Raw genomic sequence first — 20,290 nt, 5'->3', positions numbered from 1 at the left:
ACTGATAAATTGGAGGCTCAAATCCAACCCAATGTGACTTCATAAAACAATTTCTGTGGGAACTGCACAGCATGCAGTTCTGGCTTTTGATGGATTATTTTTCATGTTTTTTGAGTCTCTGCTTATTCTGTATAACCTTCGATGTTAAACATAGCAGTACTTTTTAATAAGAACAAAGTGTTTTATAAACAGTGTTATGTGAGGCTGCCTATTTCAATATTTACCTGTAAAATGTGTCATACTTCAGCTTACGTGGCATATCCTGTAACTCTGACTCTGCTTATGTATTTCAAAAGTGAACAAACCACCATGTATTTCACTTTTCACTGCTATTTCTAGGATCAATAGTCATTTATAGGGTTGTTTTTTGAGGAGCTAGGACTTTTGAGGTTCAGCATTCATGTATTTAATATCCTATATAATAAAAGCCCAGCAACCATAACGGCAGAATGACCAGAACAACCGCTTGACCAGTCACTTTGAGGTGCACTGACACTTCTTGGTCTCTCCCTCCCCCGGCCAGCAGGCTCTGATCACTGGATGGCAAATAGCGAACTGGGGTGGGTGGTGGGGGATGCGGGCAGTGCCAGGCCAAGGCCCCCGCCCCACCGGTTGCCCCACACACAGAGGCCAACCCGTAGCAGAGGTGGGAACGGCCGGCCTCTCGGTCCCTCCCTCTGGCTGCCAGGTTCCCATCACCCGATGGTGAACAGGAACCGGGGTGGGTGGCGGCGGGGGGGGCGGGACTGGCGAGCGGCTGAACGGCTGACCTCTTGGTCCTTCCTCCCGGCCTGCAGGCTCTGATCGCAACATGGTGAGTGGAGAACCGGGGTGGGTGGCAGGGGATGCGGGAGGTGCCAGGCCAAGGCCCCTGCCCCACTGGTCGCCCCATACACAGAGGGCAACCTGTGGCAGGGGCGGGGCCACGAGCAGGTGGGACCTGCCGACCTCTCGGTCCCTCCCCCTGGCCATCAGGCTCCCATTGCCCGATGGCAAACTAGGAACTTGGGTGGGTGGCGGCGGGGGGAGTGGCCGGCTGCTGGCAGCCGGGGAAGATGACCTTGATCACAGGCTAGGCCTAGGGACCATACCTGTGCACGATTTCATGCGCTGGGCCTCTAGTATATTATATCAATTAAACTTTATCTTTGGAGTTACTTTTAGATTTTTCAGTAGATAGAGTAATCATATTCCTCAAGGAGTGTAGCATAAGCATTTTTACTTGAGGCCATATTATTTCTTAAAAATATGGGTTTGAATTTTTCCAGATCAAAGTATAGCATTCAGTAAAAATTTACATTTAAAAAATTTTACTTTCACATTTTGTTCACTTTTATCTATTTTTATATGATTTTATGTTTCTTGCTGTAACTTTTTATTATTTTATATTATACCTTCTTCATACAATTAAATATATTTATATAACCTGTCATTTTATAGGTCACTAGAGGCCTGGTGCACGAAATTTGTGCACTCCGGGGGGGGGGGGTTCCTCAGCCCAGCCTGTGCCCTCTCACAGTCTGGGAGCCCTCGGGGGATGTCCAACTGATGCAGAGGCGTACTGACCACCAGGGGGCAGCTCCTGCTGTGGGAGCACACTGATTACCAGGGGGCAGCTCCTGTGTTGAGCGGGATTGGCCCAAACTGGCTCTCGGATGTCCCCCGAGGGGTCATGGATTGTGAGAGGGTGCAAGCCAGGCTGAGGGACCCCACCGGTGCACGATCAGGGCTGGGGAGGGACATGGGATGTTGGCCAGCCAGGGAGGGACTGCGGGAGGGCTATAGGGTGTGTCAGGCCTGTCTTGCTCAGTCCCGATTGGCCTGATCCCAACAGCAAGCTAACCTACCGGTCAGAGCGTCTACTCCCCGGTGGTCAGTGCACATCATAGCGATTGGTAGACTGGTTGACTGTCTGCCCCCTGGTGGTCAGTGCATGTCATAGCAAGCAGTTGAGCAGCCTTAGCATATCATTAGCATATTATGCTTTGATTGGTTGGACGGATGACTGGACGACCAGACACTTAGCATATTATAGCATACTAGTGGCCTGGTGCACGAAATTCATGCTGGGGAGGAGGGATGTTCCTCAGCCCAGCCTGCACCCTCTCTAATCTGGGACCCCTTGGGGGATGTCCTGTGGGTTCGGGCCTAAACCGGCAGGGATCGGGCCTAAACTGGCAGTCAGACATCTCTCTCGCAATCCGGGACCGCTGGCTCCTAACCGCTCACCTGCCTGCCTGCCTGATAGCCCCTAACCACTCTGCCTGGCTGGCCTGCTCGCCCCCAACTGCCCCCCCTTGCCAGCCTTCTCGCCCCCAACTGCCCCCCCTTGCCAGCCTGCTTGCCCCCAACTGCCCTCCCTGCTGGCCTGCTCGCCCCAACTCCCCCCCCCCGCCATCCTGATCACCCCCAACTACCCCCCCACCCCGCTGGCCTGATCACCCCCAACTGCCCTCCCCTCCTGGCCTGATCGCTCCTAACTGCCTCTGCCTCGGCTCCGCCACCATAGCTTTGTCCGGAAGGACATCTGGAAGGTATCCTGGTCTAATTAGCATATTACCCTTTTATTAGTATAGATTAGGCTTTTATTACATAGGATGTTTAATTGATAGGTTTAAATTTCTAGCTTTTAAAGATGAGAAAATCAGTATTTTTATATTCTTATGTAATCCTTTTTCTTCCTTTCTTCTCTTTCTAACTTTTGTTAGTTATGTCATGTCATATTTGCATTCTCATTGGAGATAACATTTTGCATCCTGTTCTGGAATCTTACCAGGTGTACCAGTTAATAATGTGGATTTTTTTCAATAGATGGAGTTACACATATGTTGATACGTAATTCCTTCATTTCATTTTCTTCTTAGTTCTATGGTTAAATAGCTCAAAAGTTTACCACCAGTTATTTTGCCATGATTTTTCCAGCCTTGCTTGGTTAACTAAATTCTTCCTTTAATGGAATTCTCCGAAAGGACCTAAGGAAATCATGTTCCCTGAGTTCTTGTCTATTCATAATTGAATGATGATTTTATATTTGGACTAGAGGCGCAGCGCACGAATTTGTGTGTGGGTACGGTCCTTAGGCCTGGCCTGCGGTCAGGGCCATCTTCCCCGGCTGCCCGCAGCTGGCCCTGACCCCCACCTCCCCGCCACCACCCACCCCTGCTTCCCCAATTACCATCGGACAATCGGAGCCTGCCGGCTCAGGGGGAGGGACCGAGAGGTTGGCTGTTGCCGCCCGCTCGCCGGCCTCACCCCCGAAGTGGGTTGCCCTCTGTGTGGGGTGACTGGCAGGGCGGGGGCCTTGGCCTGGCGCCGCCCCTGTCCCCCGCCACCCACCCCCGCTTCCCTGTTTGCCATCAGGCAATGGGAGCCTGCCGGCCCGGGAAAGGGACTGAGAAGTGGTCAGTGCACCTCATAGTGACTGGTCGAGTGGTCATTCCGGTCATTCCGCTGTTAGGGTCAATTTGCATATTACCCTTTTATTATGTAGGATCGTTTGATTGGGTATATAATTTTTAATGTTCATTGATTTTTAGAGAGAGAGGGAGTGAGTGTGTGTGTGTGTGTGTGTGTGTGTGTGTGTGTGTGTAAGGTGAGAGCCCAAAACCCAGGCATGTGCCCTTGACTGGGAGTTGAACTGGCAACCTCCTAGTCCAGTAGTTGGCAAACCACGGCTCGCGAGCCACATGCGGCTCTTTGGCCCCTTGAGTGTGGCTCTTCCACAAAATACCACATACAGTGCAATTGAAACTTCGTGGCCCATGCGCAGAAGTTGGTTTTCGGTCTGGGTGAGTCTATTTTGAAGAAGTGGCGTTAGAACACTCAAGGGGCCAAAGAGCCGCATGTGGCTCGCGAGCTGCGGTTTGCCGACCACTGTCCTAGTCCATGGGACAATGCCCAACCAACTGAGCCACACTGGCCAGGGCTCTTCCTTTTGTTGTGACAATATTTTTCCATATCTGTTCTGTGTCAGTTTTTTTCTGAGACATGGTGCACCCTCTCAATATATAGATCCATATTTTCTTTATTTTACTAAATCTTTCTGGAATTATATCTTTAAATATTTGTTTGTTCTATTACTATGAAGATTTTCTTGGGTTCCAATTATTCATATGTTGAATACCCTATCTGTTTTTCATATCTGTTATTTCTTCTCTAATCTTCTTTCTCTTTATTTCCACTTTACTTTTCCTGTTTTTTGAAATCTTCTGTTTCTTTTCAGAAATGTCTATTCTCTCTAGTATTTCTTGTCTTTCTTCACTAACTTAACTTTTTTATTTTTAAAATGTATAGCAAAAGGTTTAACCACAATTTTCATCCCCTTTGTGACAGTATTTTATGATGAGAAGTTTTTTTGGGGGGTCTACTAATAGTTTGTTCTGTATCTTTCTGTCTCTTCTTTGTACCTTTGTGTGGATTCATGCTTGTTCCTTTGTGATAACTCATCTGGAAACAGCTGTTTTCAGGAGATTTTAAATGGTAGGGAGTTAAAGCCACATTCCTGATTAGCTAGTTTTCCTTTTGACTCAGGCTTTTTGGGTGTGAGTGTATTTAGCTATTATCTTTCACCAGTTAGTGGACAATACAGCTTCCCTTCTGTAGAAGCAGAGACCAACTACTCTTAAAATATAGCTTCTTTGGGTGATTCTTTGTTTAGACCCCACTCTTTCTGACTTGCAGACTTGACCTGGGCCCAGAGAAGTCCTGCTGTCAGCGCATGGATCTATCCTCTGCTGAGAACTTACATTTTGCATCTTAGAGGGAGCCTCTCACCTTTGAGAAGTTTACTTTGCCAGCTCTTTGTCAGACATCCATCTGAGACATGGTCTCTTCCCTTCCTCCCACAAATACCCAGGATTGACCTCCATTTTCTGGGGGGAGCACTTTTACCTACTTTTGATGGGCAGTTTTAGCTGGATCCTAGTTTTGCTAAGAATGGAGGGTGTGTTTTTATTTCTTCCTTGCTGATCTTGGACTAATTGCTTTTGGATGCTTTCTAAGAAGAGTAAGGGGGAATGCTTACTTTATGCTACATTAAAATTGAAAGTCCATATTAATTTTTAAAGTAAACAAAAAAGTTTTGATCTCAGTGTTTTGCAATAATTTAATATTCTACTGTATGGTAGAATAACCTAGATGAGCTCTTCCTCAGCCCCTCCCCACTTATACAGTGTGATCCTTGTTCTCTTTAGGTATCATAGAGCAGTGTTACTCAAAATGTCAATGTATTGATATAAGGGGCTTGAGCCAGAATATATATCAGTGTACTGCTTCCTTCATCAAAGAAATCTTGTTTCAAGAAAAATGTCTGCTGAACTAAACAGTGTGCTCAGGGACATCAATGATTGACATTCTGGTCTAAACTTCTTACCTCATTGAAGACTGGTAGCAGTTTGCAGATTGACAGCCAGTCTGTGAACGATATTGAGTATCACTGCTGTACAATACCTGTGTGTGACAATCAAATTGGATCATTGCATAGCTAATCCAATTGTCTCTTCATTCTTCATAATAATTATTGCTATTGGCCCATTAATTGTAGGTGATCATCACTGGTTAGAATGACTGAAATACAAGTGTTGCTCCTGTGTAAATAGGAGTCCTTGGGATGAAGACTAATTTGCCATGTACTTTTTCTCTGATAGGGATTCCTCAGTGTAATGATTTTTTTTTCTCTAAGTCATAATATGGAGATCAGACCTACAGAGGTGGCTCCTAGTAGGAGAATACTGCTATACGAATGCTTTAAAAACGGGAATTGAGTCATTATAGAAAGTGGTAGGATTCAGTGTTGTAGCTCTAGAAGAAGTAAGTTTAACACTGTGCTATCCTAAATCAAATATTTCTCTTGACTCTGTTGCTGGGGAGACATGGAAAAAAATCAATATATAATAAGATATTAATATGCTTTTTGTGTTTTAAGAACTTTCATGTGATTGATGGATATGTTTTTCTGGATATGGTTTCTGATGTCTATCTAATTGGCCATTAGACTTTTTTCTGTCAGAAACCACGAGTCATGCCATGTTGTCAGTGGTAGCATGTAGAATTGGATTGGGATATTCCTGACATCTTTTTTGTTACATTCCTATTATAATGAATTTTATGAGGTCATGGTTTTTCCCATCTGAAACATCTTTAAGATTAAGATTGTTAGTCCTTGGGCAGATATGAGCTACTTTATAAGAAAGAATGTAACTTTATCATACTATTAGACAAAACTTTTCTAAATATCAATAAAATATTATGTTTCAGTTTAAAGATTCATGGCTGAGATTCATTCTAGGAATCTATCTGAATATATAGAATGGTTTGAAATTATGTACATATTCTTAATGGAAAAGCCCTACTTTATAATCATTTTTATTACAAACTTTAATTATGAAATGAATAACTGTGGACAATCCTACATACCCAGTGACATTCTTTAAATAATTCTACATCCTTGCCAGTCACATTGCCAAAGTGAAGGGTTGCAAACTAATGTATTCTGTCAATGGAGTTAGTATAGAAGTTGAGTAGTTCTTCTGTCTTGGATATAGGTAAAGCCTTGGAAAAATATAAATCCTGGAGTCACATAGAAAAAATTAGCAACACTAGGGAAAAAAAAAATCTCTGTTCATTGCAGTCTAGTTTTTTTTCTAGTGCCACCAGATGTCAGTATAACCACAGGACCGGACAAGTATTGCAATAGATAAATGGCTTATGAACATTCTTTTTGCTTCATGAAAGAGGTAGGGAATAAAGTTTTATACGAATTAGGTATACAATGCAAAGATTATTTTATTGTTGAATTGTGTAGAAAAATGAAGAGCATAATGGAGAATAGAGCTCATATAGAACTTAAAAAAGAAGAGATACAGTAAACATCCTATATAATAAAAGGCTAATAGACCAAACGGCGGAACAACTGAACAACCAATTGCTATGACGTGTGCTGACCACCAGGGGGTGTGCATGAAACATGGCGGGCATTGGCAGCAGGCAGCAGAGCACAGAATATGGCGGGCATCGGCTGTGGCGGGATTGTGGAGCAGGTGAGGGGCACCAGACCAAGGCGGGGTGCCAGTTGCTGTCATCGGGGCAAGCATCTGGTGGTCACTGAAAATTCTTTGCTACTGTGTGCCGTTGTCCCGCCTAGTGCTCGCACCTGCTGCCAGCGCCAGAGCCGCTGCTTGCACCTGCTGTTGGCGCCTGGTGCTGATCCCAATTGCTTGGCGCCATCAGCAGGTGTGAGTGGCGGCTGCCGGCCCCGATTGCCCCTCAGGGCTTCTCCACCTCCACCTGCTCCTGAGGGGCGATCGGCTCTCTCGCACCTGCTGCCGACGATGGCCCTGCTCACACCCGCTGCCGGCACTGGAGCTGCAGCTTGCACCCACTGCCAGCACCGGACCCACTCACACCCGCAGCTGGCGCCGGAGCTGCTGCTCGCACCTGCTGCCGTTGCCCGGTGCCAGTCCCCATCGCTCGGTGCTGTCAGTGGGTGTGAGCGGCGGCTGCAGTCCCCAATCGCCCTTGAGGGCTTTTCCACCTCCCCCTGCTCTTGAGGGGCAATCGGGGCAGCAGCTGCTGCTTGCACCCACTGATGGCACTGGCCCACTCGCACCCGCTGCTGGCACTGGCCCCAATTGCTCCGCACCATCAGTGGGTGTGAGCGGGGCTGGTGCTGTCAGCGCGTGGGAATGGTGGTGGCAGGAGGGGGCGCTGACAGCAGACAAGGGCCTGGGGGCCGCAGTGGAAGGGGCTGGGGGAGCACGGAGGATGGGCCAAGACCTGCCCCTGTGCCCACCACAGCCTTGCGGCCCATAGTTCCTTTCAAGGTGCACGAATTTGTTCACTGGGCCCCTAGTTCATATATAAATTAAATGTACTAATGGAATATGTAGGTGATCTCTGATACTCACCAAAACCAGCATCTGAGCTGATGAGCAGTCTGTGGTTACATCTAGTTTATAGATGTAAAAGTCCGTTCACTGATTTGCATTCGGTACAAAACTTACCTGCAGTAGTTCCCTAGAACACAGTCACATTAGGCATTTTTTCAAAAGAGCATTCAGTAGGATAATTACATTTAAAAAATTTATTCTTTAGTGAATGCTCTATTAAATAATGATCATTGTTTACTATTCCTAGTTAGAGTTACCATTACATATAAGTGATAGGTCTGCCATTTTTTTCTCAGATGAGAATCCTACATTGAGTCCATGCCTAGTCTTCATGTGGCCTTGTGATTACTCAATGTGTTACATGCCTCAGCGCAACTGAGTGTTGACTCTGGTTAGATGTTTTGTGTGGGTCAAAGCCTGTTTCCAGTTTTTAAATTTCTTCTTTAAAAAAATATTTTTGTTATGGTATGTTTTCTTCTTTTTACCTCTAATTTAGGGAATGTAAACACTTGTTTCTTCAAAGATATAAAATGTCCCCTAGAAATTATTGCAGGAAATGATGTTCTCATGTCATTCTTGCTATCTTAGACTTTCGTTCTTACACAGGTTTCATCAGTGCTATAATGACCAGTTTTGAAAGGAGCAGTGTCCGTACCCTCAGAGCTGGTTTTTCTTTTCTCTTCTCAGTTGGAGTTTTATAGACAATACCTGTTTGGATTGAAGGAAGGAAAGCCTTTCTCCCACCTCTCTGTGTGCCTTCCAAAGTGGGGAATTTGATTTCATTTTTATTCTTTATCCTGGGTTTCTGGTCTCTATTTGATGCCAGAGTAATACCAGATCCTACGATTCTGCTTTCTTTTTCTCTTTGGTAATCCACAGTACCTTTCTAGGTTTGTTCTAGAATTACTCATTTCCTTTCTTTCCTTGAATACTTACCCAAAGCCATAGGAGCATAATTAATGGCCTGGCTCCCAGTCCCAGTAGCCAGACATGTATCTTGGAGGTAGATATGCTTAGGATTCTAGGATAAATTCCAATTAGTTAAAATTTAAACTCTAGACCAGTGCTATTCAATAGAACTTAGAAATATCCTGTATCTACACTGTTTAATATGACAGTCACTAGCCACATTGGCTCTTGAGTACTTCAAATGTGGCTGGTTTGATTGAGGTAATAAAATTTAAATTTAAATAGCCACATGTGGCTAGTGGCTTCTCTCTTGGCGAGTGCAGCTCTCCCTACATCCTTTATTGTGCAGTAGTCCTCTTCTATTTTTGAAGCATTTGTCTCCTCTGTCCTAGCATGCAATACCAGGTGGGTTTCATGAAGAGAGACAAGGGAGCAAAAAATCACCAGCTTAGTCAATCAACTTTGCTCATCAATGGGATGGTAGAAGTTGTAGCTGATTTTCCCTCACCTGCAATTGATTAAGTGATCAGCAGGGATCTGTACTTGATTCTTTCTTTTGAGGGCTTACCATCTAATTGGGGCTAGTATAATAACCAGAATTCAAGGAAAACTATAAGTGCCATAAGAGGCACAAAGTGTTATGAAGGTGAGCCTGTTCCTAATTATTGTTATCTTTCTGTGTTAAGATTCATCTACTTCCTTATCTCTTTTCCCTCTCCCTGTTTCTTTAGGTTTTAAAGCATTTTTTAATTAACATACAAATGTGACCTTAAAATAACATTTTAAGAAAGTAGGACAGTGTTCAGTTAGATTTTTATTCTGATATGTTTTTTAAAATTCACACTTATACATGTTAGGAATGTTTCAGATACTTGGTATGTGTTTTTGGAATTCCCATTTGAAATTCTCTTCAAAATTGGTGGCAACTTTTTTTTTTTAACTTCATGGACAATTTCAAAAGTATAGAGAAAAGTATAATAAATTGCCATGTACCTAACACCCAACTTCAATAGTTATCACTTTCATTTACATAGACTGTGAAGTTATAGCAAGTACAGTGTCTTCTTCTAAAGCACTATGGTTTGCTGATTTTCTGGGATCTGTAAGTCAATATGGCTTTTTAAAATCAAATTTTGGAAAGTCCCAGCCATTATTTCTTCAGATATATTTTTTTTCTGTCCCATTCTTACTCTTCCCCTTTTTGGATTACACGTATATTGCACTGTTTGATGTTATCCCATAGGTCTGAACGGTTGATTTCTTCCTTCAGACTTTTTTCCTGTCAGTTTTTTAGATTGGATGATTTACATCAATGTCTTTTACATTCGCTGACTTTTCTACCATTTCATTTTTTCAGTTCTAGAATTTTCATTTGCTTCTTTTTTTTTAAACTTCACTTCTCCATTGAGATTCTCTATGTTAACATATCTGTATACCATATTTATTAAAAATAAAATATTTGGCCCTGACTGGTTTGGCTCAGTGGATAGAGCGTCGGCCTGCGGACTGAAGGGCCCCGGGTTCGATTCCAGTCAAGGGCATGTACCTTGGTTGCGGGCACATCCCCAGTAGGGGGTATGCAGGAGGCAGCTGATCAATGTTTCTCTCTCATCGATGTTTCTAACTCTCTCTCTCTCCCTTCCTCTCTGTAAAAAATCAATAAAATATATTTAAAAAAAATAAAAAAATAAAAAAATAAAATAAAATAAAATATTTGGCCCTAACTGGTTTGGCTCAGTGGATAGAGCGTCGGCCTGGGGACTCAAGGGTTCCAGGTTCGATTCCGGTCAAGGGCATGTACCTTGGTTGCAGGCACATACCCAGTAGGGAGTGTGCAGGAGGCAGCTGATCGATGTTTCTCTCTCATCGATGTTTCTAACTCTCTATCCCTTTCCCTTCCTCTCTGTAAAAAAAATCAATAAAACACATTAAAAAATATTTGAACATATTTTCCTTAACATTTTAAAGCATTTTAAAGCTGTTATGCTGCTTTAGTTGATCTGTTCAGTCCAATATATGGGCCATCTTGGGGTCAGTTTCTATTGCCTACTTCTTGACTTGTATATTGGATATTGTGGATAGTATGTTATAGAGACTTGAATTCTGTTATCTCCCTCTGAGAAATGCTGATTTTTACTTTCTTAGTAGGCAGGTCATTTACTGGCTTATCACCTTGAACTTGTTTTTAGGTTTGGCTTTATACTTTGTTAGACTAGATCCGTGGAGAGCTTAAGATGTTTCCCAAGCCAATTTAACTTGGTGGGACTCAACTCTCAACCTCTGCCTCCTTCCTGATCTTGTCAGGGCTTCTTTTAGGTGTAATTAGAGCAGATCTCGAGTTGGCCTTATCTGAGATGTGATCCTAACTCTAACTCCTAGGGCTCTGCCTTTTGGGTGTCTCAGCTGGATTCCCAGGGTATTAATGAGATCCTGTGATTTCACAGAAGACCTGAATAGAACTTCTAAGAGTTCCATTGTCTCTCAGCACTGTTTGACCTCTAGTTACCTCTGCTTCATTTTGAACCCTTTAGTGCTTCTCTTGTAGGCTTTCATCTTGCCTTACAGATGTACAGCCCAGATCAGAGCCAAGGGTTTTTGGAGAACTTCCACACTGGGGGCCTCCTGTCTGCATGGTTCTCTTTTCTCTGGGGCCTTGTCCACAGATTTCAACTACTTAAACTCTAATTTCTGCCTCCTTAGCTCAGTGGACTGCTGCGCTCTGCGTGGACTGTTTCCTCTGCATGAAGTCCACCTTACCCTTGCTCTGCTTAGACTTTAGCTCACTACATACACCATTATCAAGAAACGTCCCCAGGCAGAGAACTGAGGCAATCACAGTGCTCGCCTCATGTGTTTTCCTTCTCTCAGGAATCGACCTTCTGCCTGTTGTTTAATGCCAGAAAAAGTTGTCTCTATATATTTTGTCCACTCTTAAGATAGTTTATGGTGGGATGGCTAGTTTAGTACCAATTATGTTGTTATATCCAGCAGTGTAATTCCAAAGCTTATTCAGTTTGGAGAGTGAATGTTTTTTTTGTTTGTTTTGTTTTTTTTTTAATAAAACTATCTTCTTTAATTTAGACATTTTTTCCTCCCATTCATCCAGTCAACGATTATTTATTGTCTATCTCCTGTCTATGATTGGCACTGGGCATATAAGGGGAATGAGATACAGTTTCTTTCCTCAAGGAGAATACTTCTTAGTGGATTAGGTGGCCAACAAATAGGAAGCTTGAGTCTGTTTTTTAAAGAAAACTTCTATTGATATATAAAATATGTTGTTATAGTATGGTTCCTCCTTCTCCTTCCAGTGTGGTAAATCTATATTATAAAAGGCCCATGGCTGTAATGCCGTAAGGACCACCAGGAGGTGCATTGAGCACCTCCCCTCTCGCTGCAGGTGGGGCGGGGCAGGGCGCAAGCTACTAGCGGTGGAGGCAGAGGGCTACGAGTGGTGGAGGGCGGAGCAGCGAGCTACGAGCAGTGATGGGCGGGGCGGCCAGCTGAGGCCAGAGGAAGCGAGCTACTCTCACACGATTTCTCATGCGCTGGGCCTCTAGTTACTGGTATATAAGGACTGGTATATTAATCCATCTTTTCCAAAGGAGAGGCTTTGGTAGTAGATGCAAGCTCTAAATAAACTTTTGTAAACCACCATTTCTTAATTATTAACCATTAAATTTGTATTAGTTTAAAATAATTAGTAAGAGCTATAAAAATGTTATTTACCTGCTCATGTGTTTGTTTTACTAGAGTTCCAGAAATCAGATATCTTAATGTATTTATGATATTAAAGTGAAAACAACTTTTGTCTCTGACTTCATAGTGTACTTAATAATCAAAACACATTTTTCCAACTTTCATTTTTATAAGGTCAGGTTAACTCATGAAAAACAAACTTATCTTCATCCTGCTTCATATATCACCACTGACAACCTGATAATCTTCAGCTCAGGGTCTGGCTATAGAATGATTTTTGCCAGCAATCACTGATAATGATATATGAATTGGATATGAAACAGATTTTCTTCCTTTTCTATTATGACCTCCATCCAAAATTAGATTGACTTTAGATTGATTATAGAAAAATAACAGCTTGAAAAACTGTTGTTTTTTCCCCCTAGTAAAATGCCCTTGAATGTTAACTTAGAAATAAGATTTATTGAACTTCTTCTACAGTGGTACTATCTCAGCCATGGTGGTTAAATTTCTGAAACCTCCCAGGATAAGAAAATTCTTCAGTAAAGAACTTTTGACAATTCTTATGAAGGAAATAAGTATAAATTCAATATGCAAAGTTAAGAGAATATCAATGGCATGTTATCTTCAATAATAATGAGTAAATTTATTATTTTATACTTTGAAGTATTTTATTTTTCTATTGTTACATCTGTATTAGCATTTTTCAAGTCTGGCCCTTAATCCGAATGTTTGGTGCCTCTCTAATATTTAACTGAGAATTGATGATTCCTGCCTCCTACTGCAGTAGAAGATTCAGAAAAACTATATACTTGAAATAAAATAAAATTCTTATTTGTTTTTTCTTTCCTGTTACCAAGAACATGAAGTCAAACTTTATACACATCTCTGCTCTCTCTTTTTATAGATGCTGATATTTATCCAAACTTATAATTCTAACAAGTCATTGTAATAGCCTCATTCAGACCTACATTTACAATATACCTAATTTACTCAATGGTGTATGGTTATGTGTGTAACATTTTATTAAGCATTGTATAGCTGTCTTCTGGCTTTTTTTTTTTTTTCTTTCATTAACTCCTCCAGAGTACTGCCACCTTCATAGCAGAAACTTTTGTGGTAGGTAGCATTCTGGAAAGTTTGGCCCCACGTGTTTGTTCTGTCAACTTAAATAGCATTACACCTATATTTACCCTCACTAGTTAGGATTTATAAACTGTTACATGTACATGATATTAGACTACACATATCTTATACTAATGTTAAATTAGATATATGTAAAATAAAGTAGAATAATTTCCTGCAACTAGTAAAAGGGCACATGATTTTTAGGTATTTAGAGGCATGCAAACTATTCCTTCAAAGGATCTACCTTACCAGCAACTTGGGAGCCATTATTATTTTTTAAATTAAGTGTATTGGGCTGACATTGATTAGTAACATTGCATAGTTTCAAATGTACAATTCAATAATAATACATCTGGATATCGCATTATGTGTTCACCACTCAAAGTCTAGTCTCCCTCCATCACCATAAATTTTGCCCCTTAAACTCTTTATCCTGCCCCCCTCTGGTAACTACCCATCTGTAGACTATCTGCGTTTGTTTGTTGCTTTCTATTTTATATCCTACATATGAGTGAAATCACATGGTTCTTGTCCTTTTCCATCTTATTTATTTTGCTTAGCATGATACTGCCTCAAGATCAATCCATGTTGTTACACATAGTAGTATTTCATTCTTTCTTATTGGCTGAGTAGTATTCTATTGTGTGTATGAACCACATCCTCTTTAATCATTCATCGGAAGATACTTAGTTTTTTTCTATGTCTTTGTTACTGTGCATAATGCTGCAATGAACATAGGAGTTTATATATCCTTACAAATAAACATTTTCAAAAATTTCAGGTAGATCCCAGGAAGAGGATTGCTGGGTCATATTGTAGCTCTATTCTTAATTTCTGGAGGAACCTCCAATACTGTTTTCCAAAGTGGGAGTCATTAGTTTCAGTTACTATAGTTAAGTAAAGTGCACTTCTTTAGCAACACTCTTCAGTTTCTCTAGAGTCCCCTTTTAATTCAAATAAGCAAAGTTTTTCTGTATTTTTAATTTTAACAATAATTGCTGTTTATGATGTCAAAAATATCTAAGATGCAGAACTTGCACTATTGCTCCTTCAACCATCAGTAACTTTTGTAATTTTATTTTTTTAAAATATATTTTTATTGATTTCAGAGAGGAAGGGAGAGGGAGAGAGAGATAAAAACATCAATGATGACAGAGAATCATTGATTGGCTGCCTCCTGCACGTGGGGATCAAGCCTGCAACCCGGGCATGTGCCCTGACCAGGAATTGAACCAATGACCTCTTGTTTCCAGGGCCGACGCTCAACCTCTGAGCCACACCCGGCTGGGCTGTCATTTTTGATCAAATGGTAATGATAGGAATCCTTTCAATCCTTGTGAGACTGTATCTCCTGACCTGTTCATCCCATTCTCCCCTCAATAGCATTTTAACAAAATGGAAGCATATTGTCTTCATTATTAGACAGAATAAATGTTTGCTTCTTGCTTCCATTTACTCTGTCTTTTAAAATATAATTGGAAATAATTTGTACTTGCACAGAAAGGATGTATATATTAATGGGTTTGGCCTAAGACAATTGTGATAAATGTTTTGGCATTGCATAGGGAGTATGTGTTTTGATTTGTTGATAGGAATGGTCACAGCATTGTGAGTTTCGAGGTGAATAAATGATGAGAATATCACCAAAGTGTCCAGCCCTACAAACATGACTTTCTACTGACAGTAATTTTTTTTGACTGCTATATTGCAGCTGTTGAAAATGGACGGATGGATGTGTTAAGGCTGTTGCTTCGATACGGAGCAAATGTTAATGGATCCCATTCTATGTGTGGATGGAATGCCCTGCACCAGGCTACTTTTCAGGTAACTTCTGAATTTATTATTTCATCTTCATGTAAATTGTATGTTTTACCCTTTTAAAATGACAGTTCTATACAGTTTTTACTTCCCACTTGTCTGTGATTTATGATGGTTAGTGCAGTACAGAAAAGGCAGTCTAAATGCTAATGATCACTCTGAATAAACCAACTGCTCTAGTAGTATCAGCAGCTTTAGGTGACAGGGATTATCTAAGGTTTCAAATGTTGATAGCATAGTTAAGAGACCATCAGAATACTTGGGATATAAATTGATAAGGAGCAATGACTTACTCTATGTATAGCAGTGTGTTTAGAAACTATAATAGCTCCTTAATGTTTGGGCTAGCAAACTATTTTTGTAGGATTTTATAAGGATTATAATTCCTAGAGATCAGTGTTTCATCTATTAATGTTTAATGGGTTTGTGAAGGTATAGAATAATCTGATAGTTTAAGACTTCCTTCCCAAAATCCAACTTTCTAAAAAGAGGTTTTCCTTTATAGAGGATAAAAACAAAATGAACAAAACACAACAATAGGAAAAGAGATACCTTCTGTTTTCTCTTATTTAAAATATGAATCTGTGCTTTAGGAAAATACTGAGATCATAAAATTGCTTCTTAAAAGAGGAGCAAGCAAGGAATGCCAGGATGACTTTGGAATCACACCTTTATTTGTGGCTGCTCAGTATGGCAAGCTAGAAAGTCTGAGCATACTTATTTCATCAGGTAAGATTAACCCATTAACCTTTGCACTTTAAAGATCATGAGTTTTAACTGTATGTCTTCCTAGGAGGAAGAATTCTTAATCAGATATAAATCAGTTTGTGAAATTTATGGTTTTATGTTAGTGGTAAATAAGAATACATACAAGTTTATTTATTTATATTTTTATTTTTGTTAATCCTCACCCAAGGATATTTCTTTCCTTTTTTTAAAAGAGAGAATGGAAGGGAGGGAGGGAGAGGGAGAAACATTGATGTATAGAGAGACACATCAATTGGTTGCCTCCCACATGTGCCCCCATGGAAGCTGGGATCGAACCTGGAACTGGGTACGTGCCCTTGACTGGGAATTGAACCCGAGACCCTTCAGTGCATGGCCAATGCTCCAACCACTGAGAAACACTGGCCAGGGCTACAAGTTGATTTATAAGCCTGGTTACTTAGTGTCTATTACTAACATAATGCAATGTACAGCTACTAATTTATCTGAGAAGAGCATAATGTTCTATCACTGAAGCAGGTTTATTGAAAGCTGAATCATGGGGCTGTCCTTTCTTATAGGGACCTGAGCAGTTAAAACTTTCTACAGTAGAAGACTATTAAGATTAATTAATTTATTATGTAGCTATTTTGTATATTAAGCCTTTGTGTTGTATGTTTCGATCAATTGTATGATTATTTAAATGTGTTTATTTCTAAGTATGTTTATATTTTATTGTGTTAATAGCAACATAAACCTGCTGAAGGCTTCTCCTTGGCAAACATTATATATTCAGCATTGTCAGAGAAGATGATGTTGGGGTGGCATTTTTACCCTGTGTGACACTTCTGTGACCAGAAACATTTGTTATGTAGGGTTTTTAAATTTCTCCAAACACCACTTATGCCCTCATGAGTGTTAACCTGACAAAGCACCATAGTTAGAGCAGAAGGGAAATACACCAGTTTTGCCATCAGGCAAATTAAAAAGTTATTTAAAAATTACATTAAATATAAATGTTAAAAATACATTGTGCTTTTCATATACCTCCTATAATACCTGGGCTTTTAATAAATTACCTCCAAATATACAAAACAAAGCTTATTTATTTTTATTCATTTTAATTTTTTTTCAGAGAGAAAGGGAGAGGGAGAGAAACATCAATGATGAGAGAGAATCATTGACCGGCTGCCTCCTGCACGCCCCCTACTGGGGATTGAGCCCGCAACCTGGGCATGTGCCCTCGACCAGAATTGAACCCAGGACCCATCAGTCCATAGGCAGATGCTCTATCCACTGAACCAAACCGACTTGGGCACAAAGCTTATTTAGACATGAGTTTTAACTGTGTGTTTTCTTATTTGTATTTTCTCTTTATAAGTCTTCTAATACTCAAGTTGAAGTAGGAAACAAAATAAATATTCATTTAGTGCCAAATTAAGATATTTGTTACAGATATGAGTCTATAAATCTTATAGTTGAGGGGAATCTCCAAAATCATTTATTTTTTTATTTTATTTTTTTCTATCACCATTTATTCCCTCTATGCCCTCTTCCACCTCCACTCACCCCACCCCACCCCACCTCTCCATCACCACACTGTTGTCCATGTCCATGAGTTCTCTCTACCCCCTGCCCCAATCATTTATGTAAACACTAGAGGCCTGGTGCATGAAATTTGTGCACGGGGGTCCCTCAGCCCGGCCTGTACCCTCTCCAATCCGAGACCCCTTGGGGGATGTCCAACTGCCAATTGGACATCCCTCTCGCAATCTGGGATCGCTGGCTCCTAACTGCTCACTTGCTTGCCTGCCTGATTGCCCCTAACCACTCTGCCTGCCGGCCTGATCACCCCCAACTGCCTCCCCATGCTGGCCTGCTTGCCCCCAACTGTCCCCCGCCCCCCTACTGGCTTGATCGCCCCTAACTGCCCCCCTGTTGTGTCCCAGGCTGGGGACACATGCAGGCAGTGTCAAGTAAGCGCTGGGCAGGGATGCACGCAGGAAGCGTCACGTCAGCGCTGGGCGGGGATGCATGCAGGCAGGGTTATGTTAGCGCTGGGTAGGTCTCCGCCAGGGGCCTCCCCCAGGCCGGGCCGTGCGGAGGCCCTCCTGGTGATGGATTGTGACAGCATGATGCAAGTCCCCGACGCTGCAAGTCCCCGCCTACCCACGCCTGCTGCTCACGTAGCCTGCTGATCTGTCGTTACGCGTGAGGGCGTCCTGACCAATTTACATATTACCCTATTATTAGTATAGCTGTGTTTTTAGATTAAGAATTCCAGGCCCTGAGTGTGTAAGTGTCTTGTCAAAGATCTAGAAAGCATTTCTTGTCAGAATTAGGACTTGGACCCAGGCCTTCTGACTCTCATTTTCCTTCTTCTTCTATATGTTCTTTCTGAGGACTGTCCTGTTCAGTTTATGGCTCCCAGTCCCATAAATTCCATTATTAGTGTATAACTAAGATTTAGAATAAAATAGGTTAAACTGCACCTTAATGACTTTTCTCATGCAAAGCCTGTTTCCTAGGATGCTAAGCACCTATTGTTTTGTTTTGTTCTTTTTTTCTTCTTCTCTTCTCTGAATAGTTATGAACAGCAAGTTGAAAGGGTATGTAGGTATATTTATAATGTAACTATTTATGTTCCTAACCCCTTAATATGACTTTTCTTTTAGTGAATTGTGTGTCATTTTTTCTAAGTTTTCTACCTATAATTTCACAGGGACTGGTTTCTTATTCTTTCTGACACTTTGAAATTGTCAATCAAAATGAAACATTGCTTAAAAAAAAGAGTTAAATAGGTTTCTTTCTTGACTTAGTCTTTTCTCATTAATGGTGTCCACTGTTTAGCATCACCTTGTATTAAGATTCTACTTGTCTACAGATGTTGAATGTTCAGTTGAAATTTCTGGAAGGTTTCATAAACTCATTTATGTTTTGCATAGTTTTTACCCATCTCATGGCCTTGGTTTATTAAAGGTCTATATATGGATAAAAAATAGTTCTTTTCCCCTTGGTAATGATGGTTTTCCCACTGAGATACATTTCAGAAATTTAAAAATTCTCACTATTATGTAATAACATCATAGGTAGGATATTTAACATGTTAATTGTCAATAATGAGAAAAGTTTGGGGAAGTGGCTATTTTTAAAAAATCTACAAATATTGAGGTTACTTTCAACTTCATATCTTTATATACTGATATCTAAATAATCTATTAGATATATGCTTTTAAAAAATCAGCTCAGAAAATCATTTAAAAAGATCTTTTTATTGTAGGCTCTGGCATGCACTGGTCATGAAGAAAGAGAATATAATAGTCAATATTAGTTTTAAGGCATAGCCCCCATGTATATTATATCTACTGGAATTTTTAAAGAAAAATATGTTTTTATTGATTTCAGAGAGAGGAAGGGAGAGGGAGAGAGAGATAGAAACATCAATGATTAGAGAAAATCATTGATGGGCTACCTCCTGCATGCCTCATACTGGGAATCAAGTCCAAAACCTGGGCATGTGCCCTGACCAGGAAACAAACTGTGAGCTCCTGGTTCATGGGTCAGTAATCAACCACTAAGCCACACTGGCTGGGAAATTTTATTTTATTTTATTTTTTATATAAAACTTAGCCTGAATTTATTACTGACATCTACAAAGGTTCATAATTTAGGTTTTTTTCTTATCTTTTTCACCAATTATAAAAAATATTATCCATTTTAATGGTTTCCCTTTTACCTTTTTAAATGATTTATTGGAACCACAGAGTGCTTGTTGGAGGAGGAATTGGGATGAAATGAAGCCTTTGCTAACTAAGAATTTTGTTTTAATGTAAAAATGAATTCTAAAATATTAATAACTTGTTTTCTTGCCAAAATAAAAGCAAAAACAATTTACATGATTACCAACAAGTTAGGTAAATCAATATGTTTATAAAACAGTATCCACTGAGGGGAGGAAATTAGTTGTACAGTTGACCCTTGAACAATGTGGGGATTAAGGGCTCTCACTTCTCTCCATGCACAGTTGAAAATCTGCATATAACTTTGACTCTCTCAAAACTTACTACTAATAGCCTACTATTGGCCAACAGCCTAACTGATAACATTAACAGTCGATTAATACATATTTTTCTTTTATGTATTAT

The 20,290-nt window shown here is 40.7% G+C and overlaps 1 protein-coding gene across 2 annotated transcripts in view; it reads left to right on the top strand.

Moving 5' to 3' along the window:
- ASB3 (ankyrin repeat and SOCS box containing 3) overlaps positions 1-20,290 on the top strand; it is an 82,876-nt gene that overhangs the window by 34,828 nt on the left and 27,758 nt on the right. For both annotated transcript variants that reach the window (XM_079792291.1, XM_079792290.1), the window contains exons 4-5: positions 15,334-15,446; positions 16,034-16,169. In XM_079792291.1, coding sequence (XP_079648417.1) covers positions 15,334-15,446; positions 16,034-16,169 — 249 coding nt within the window. The remainder of the gene's footprint in view (positions 1-15,333; positions 15,447-16,033; positions 16,170-20,290) is intronic.

Source organism: Cnephaeus nilssonii, assembly GCF_951640355.1.
Source record: "Cnephaeus nilssonii genome assembly, chromosome: 15".
NCBI lineage: Eukaryota > Metazoa > Chordata > Mammalia > Chiroptera > Vespertilionidae > Cnephaeus > Cnephaeus nilssonii.
Note: the sequence above shows the minus strand (reverse complement) of the source record. Positions and strands in the feature narration are given on the sequence as shown.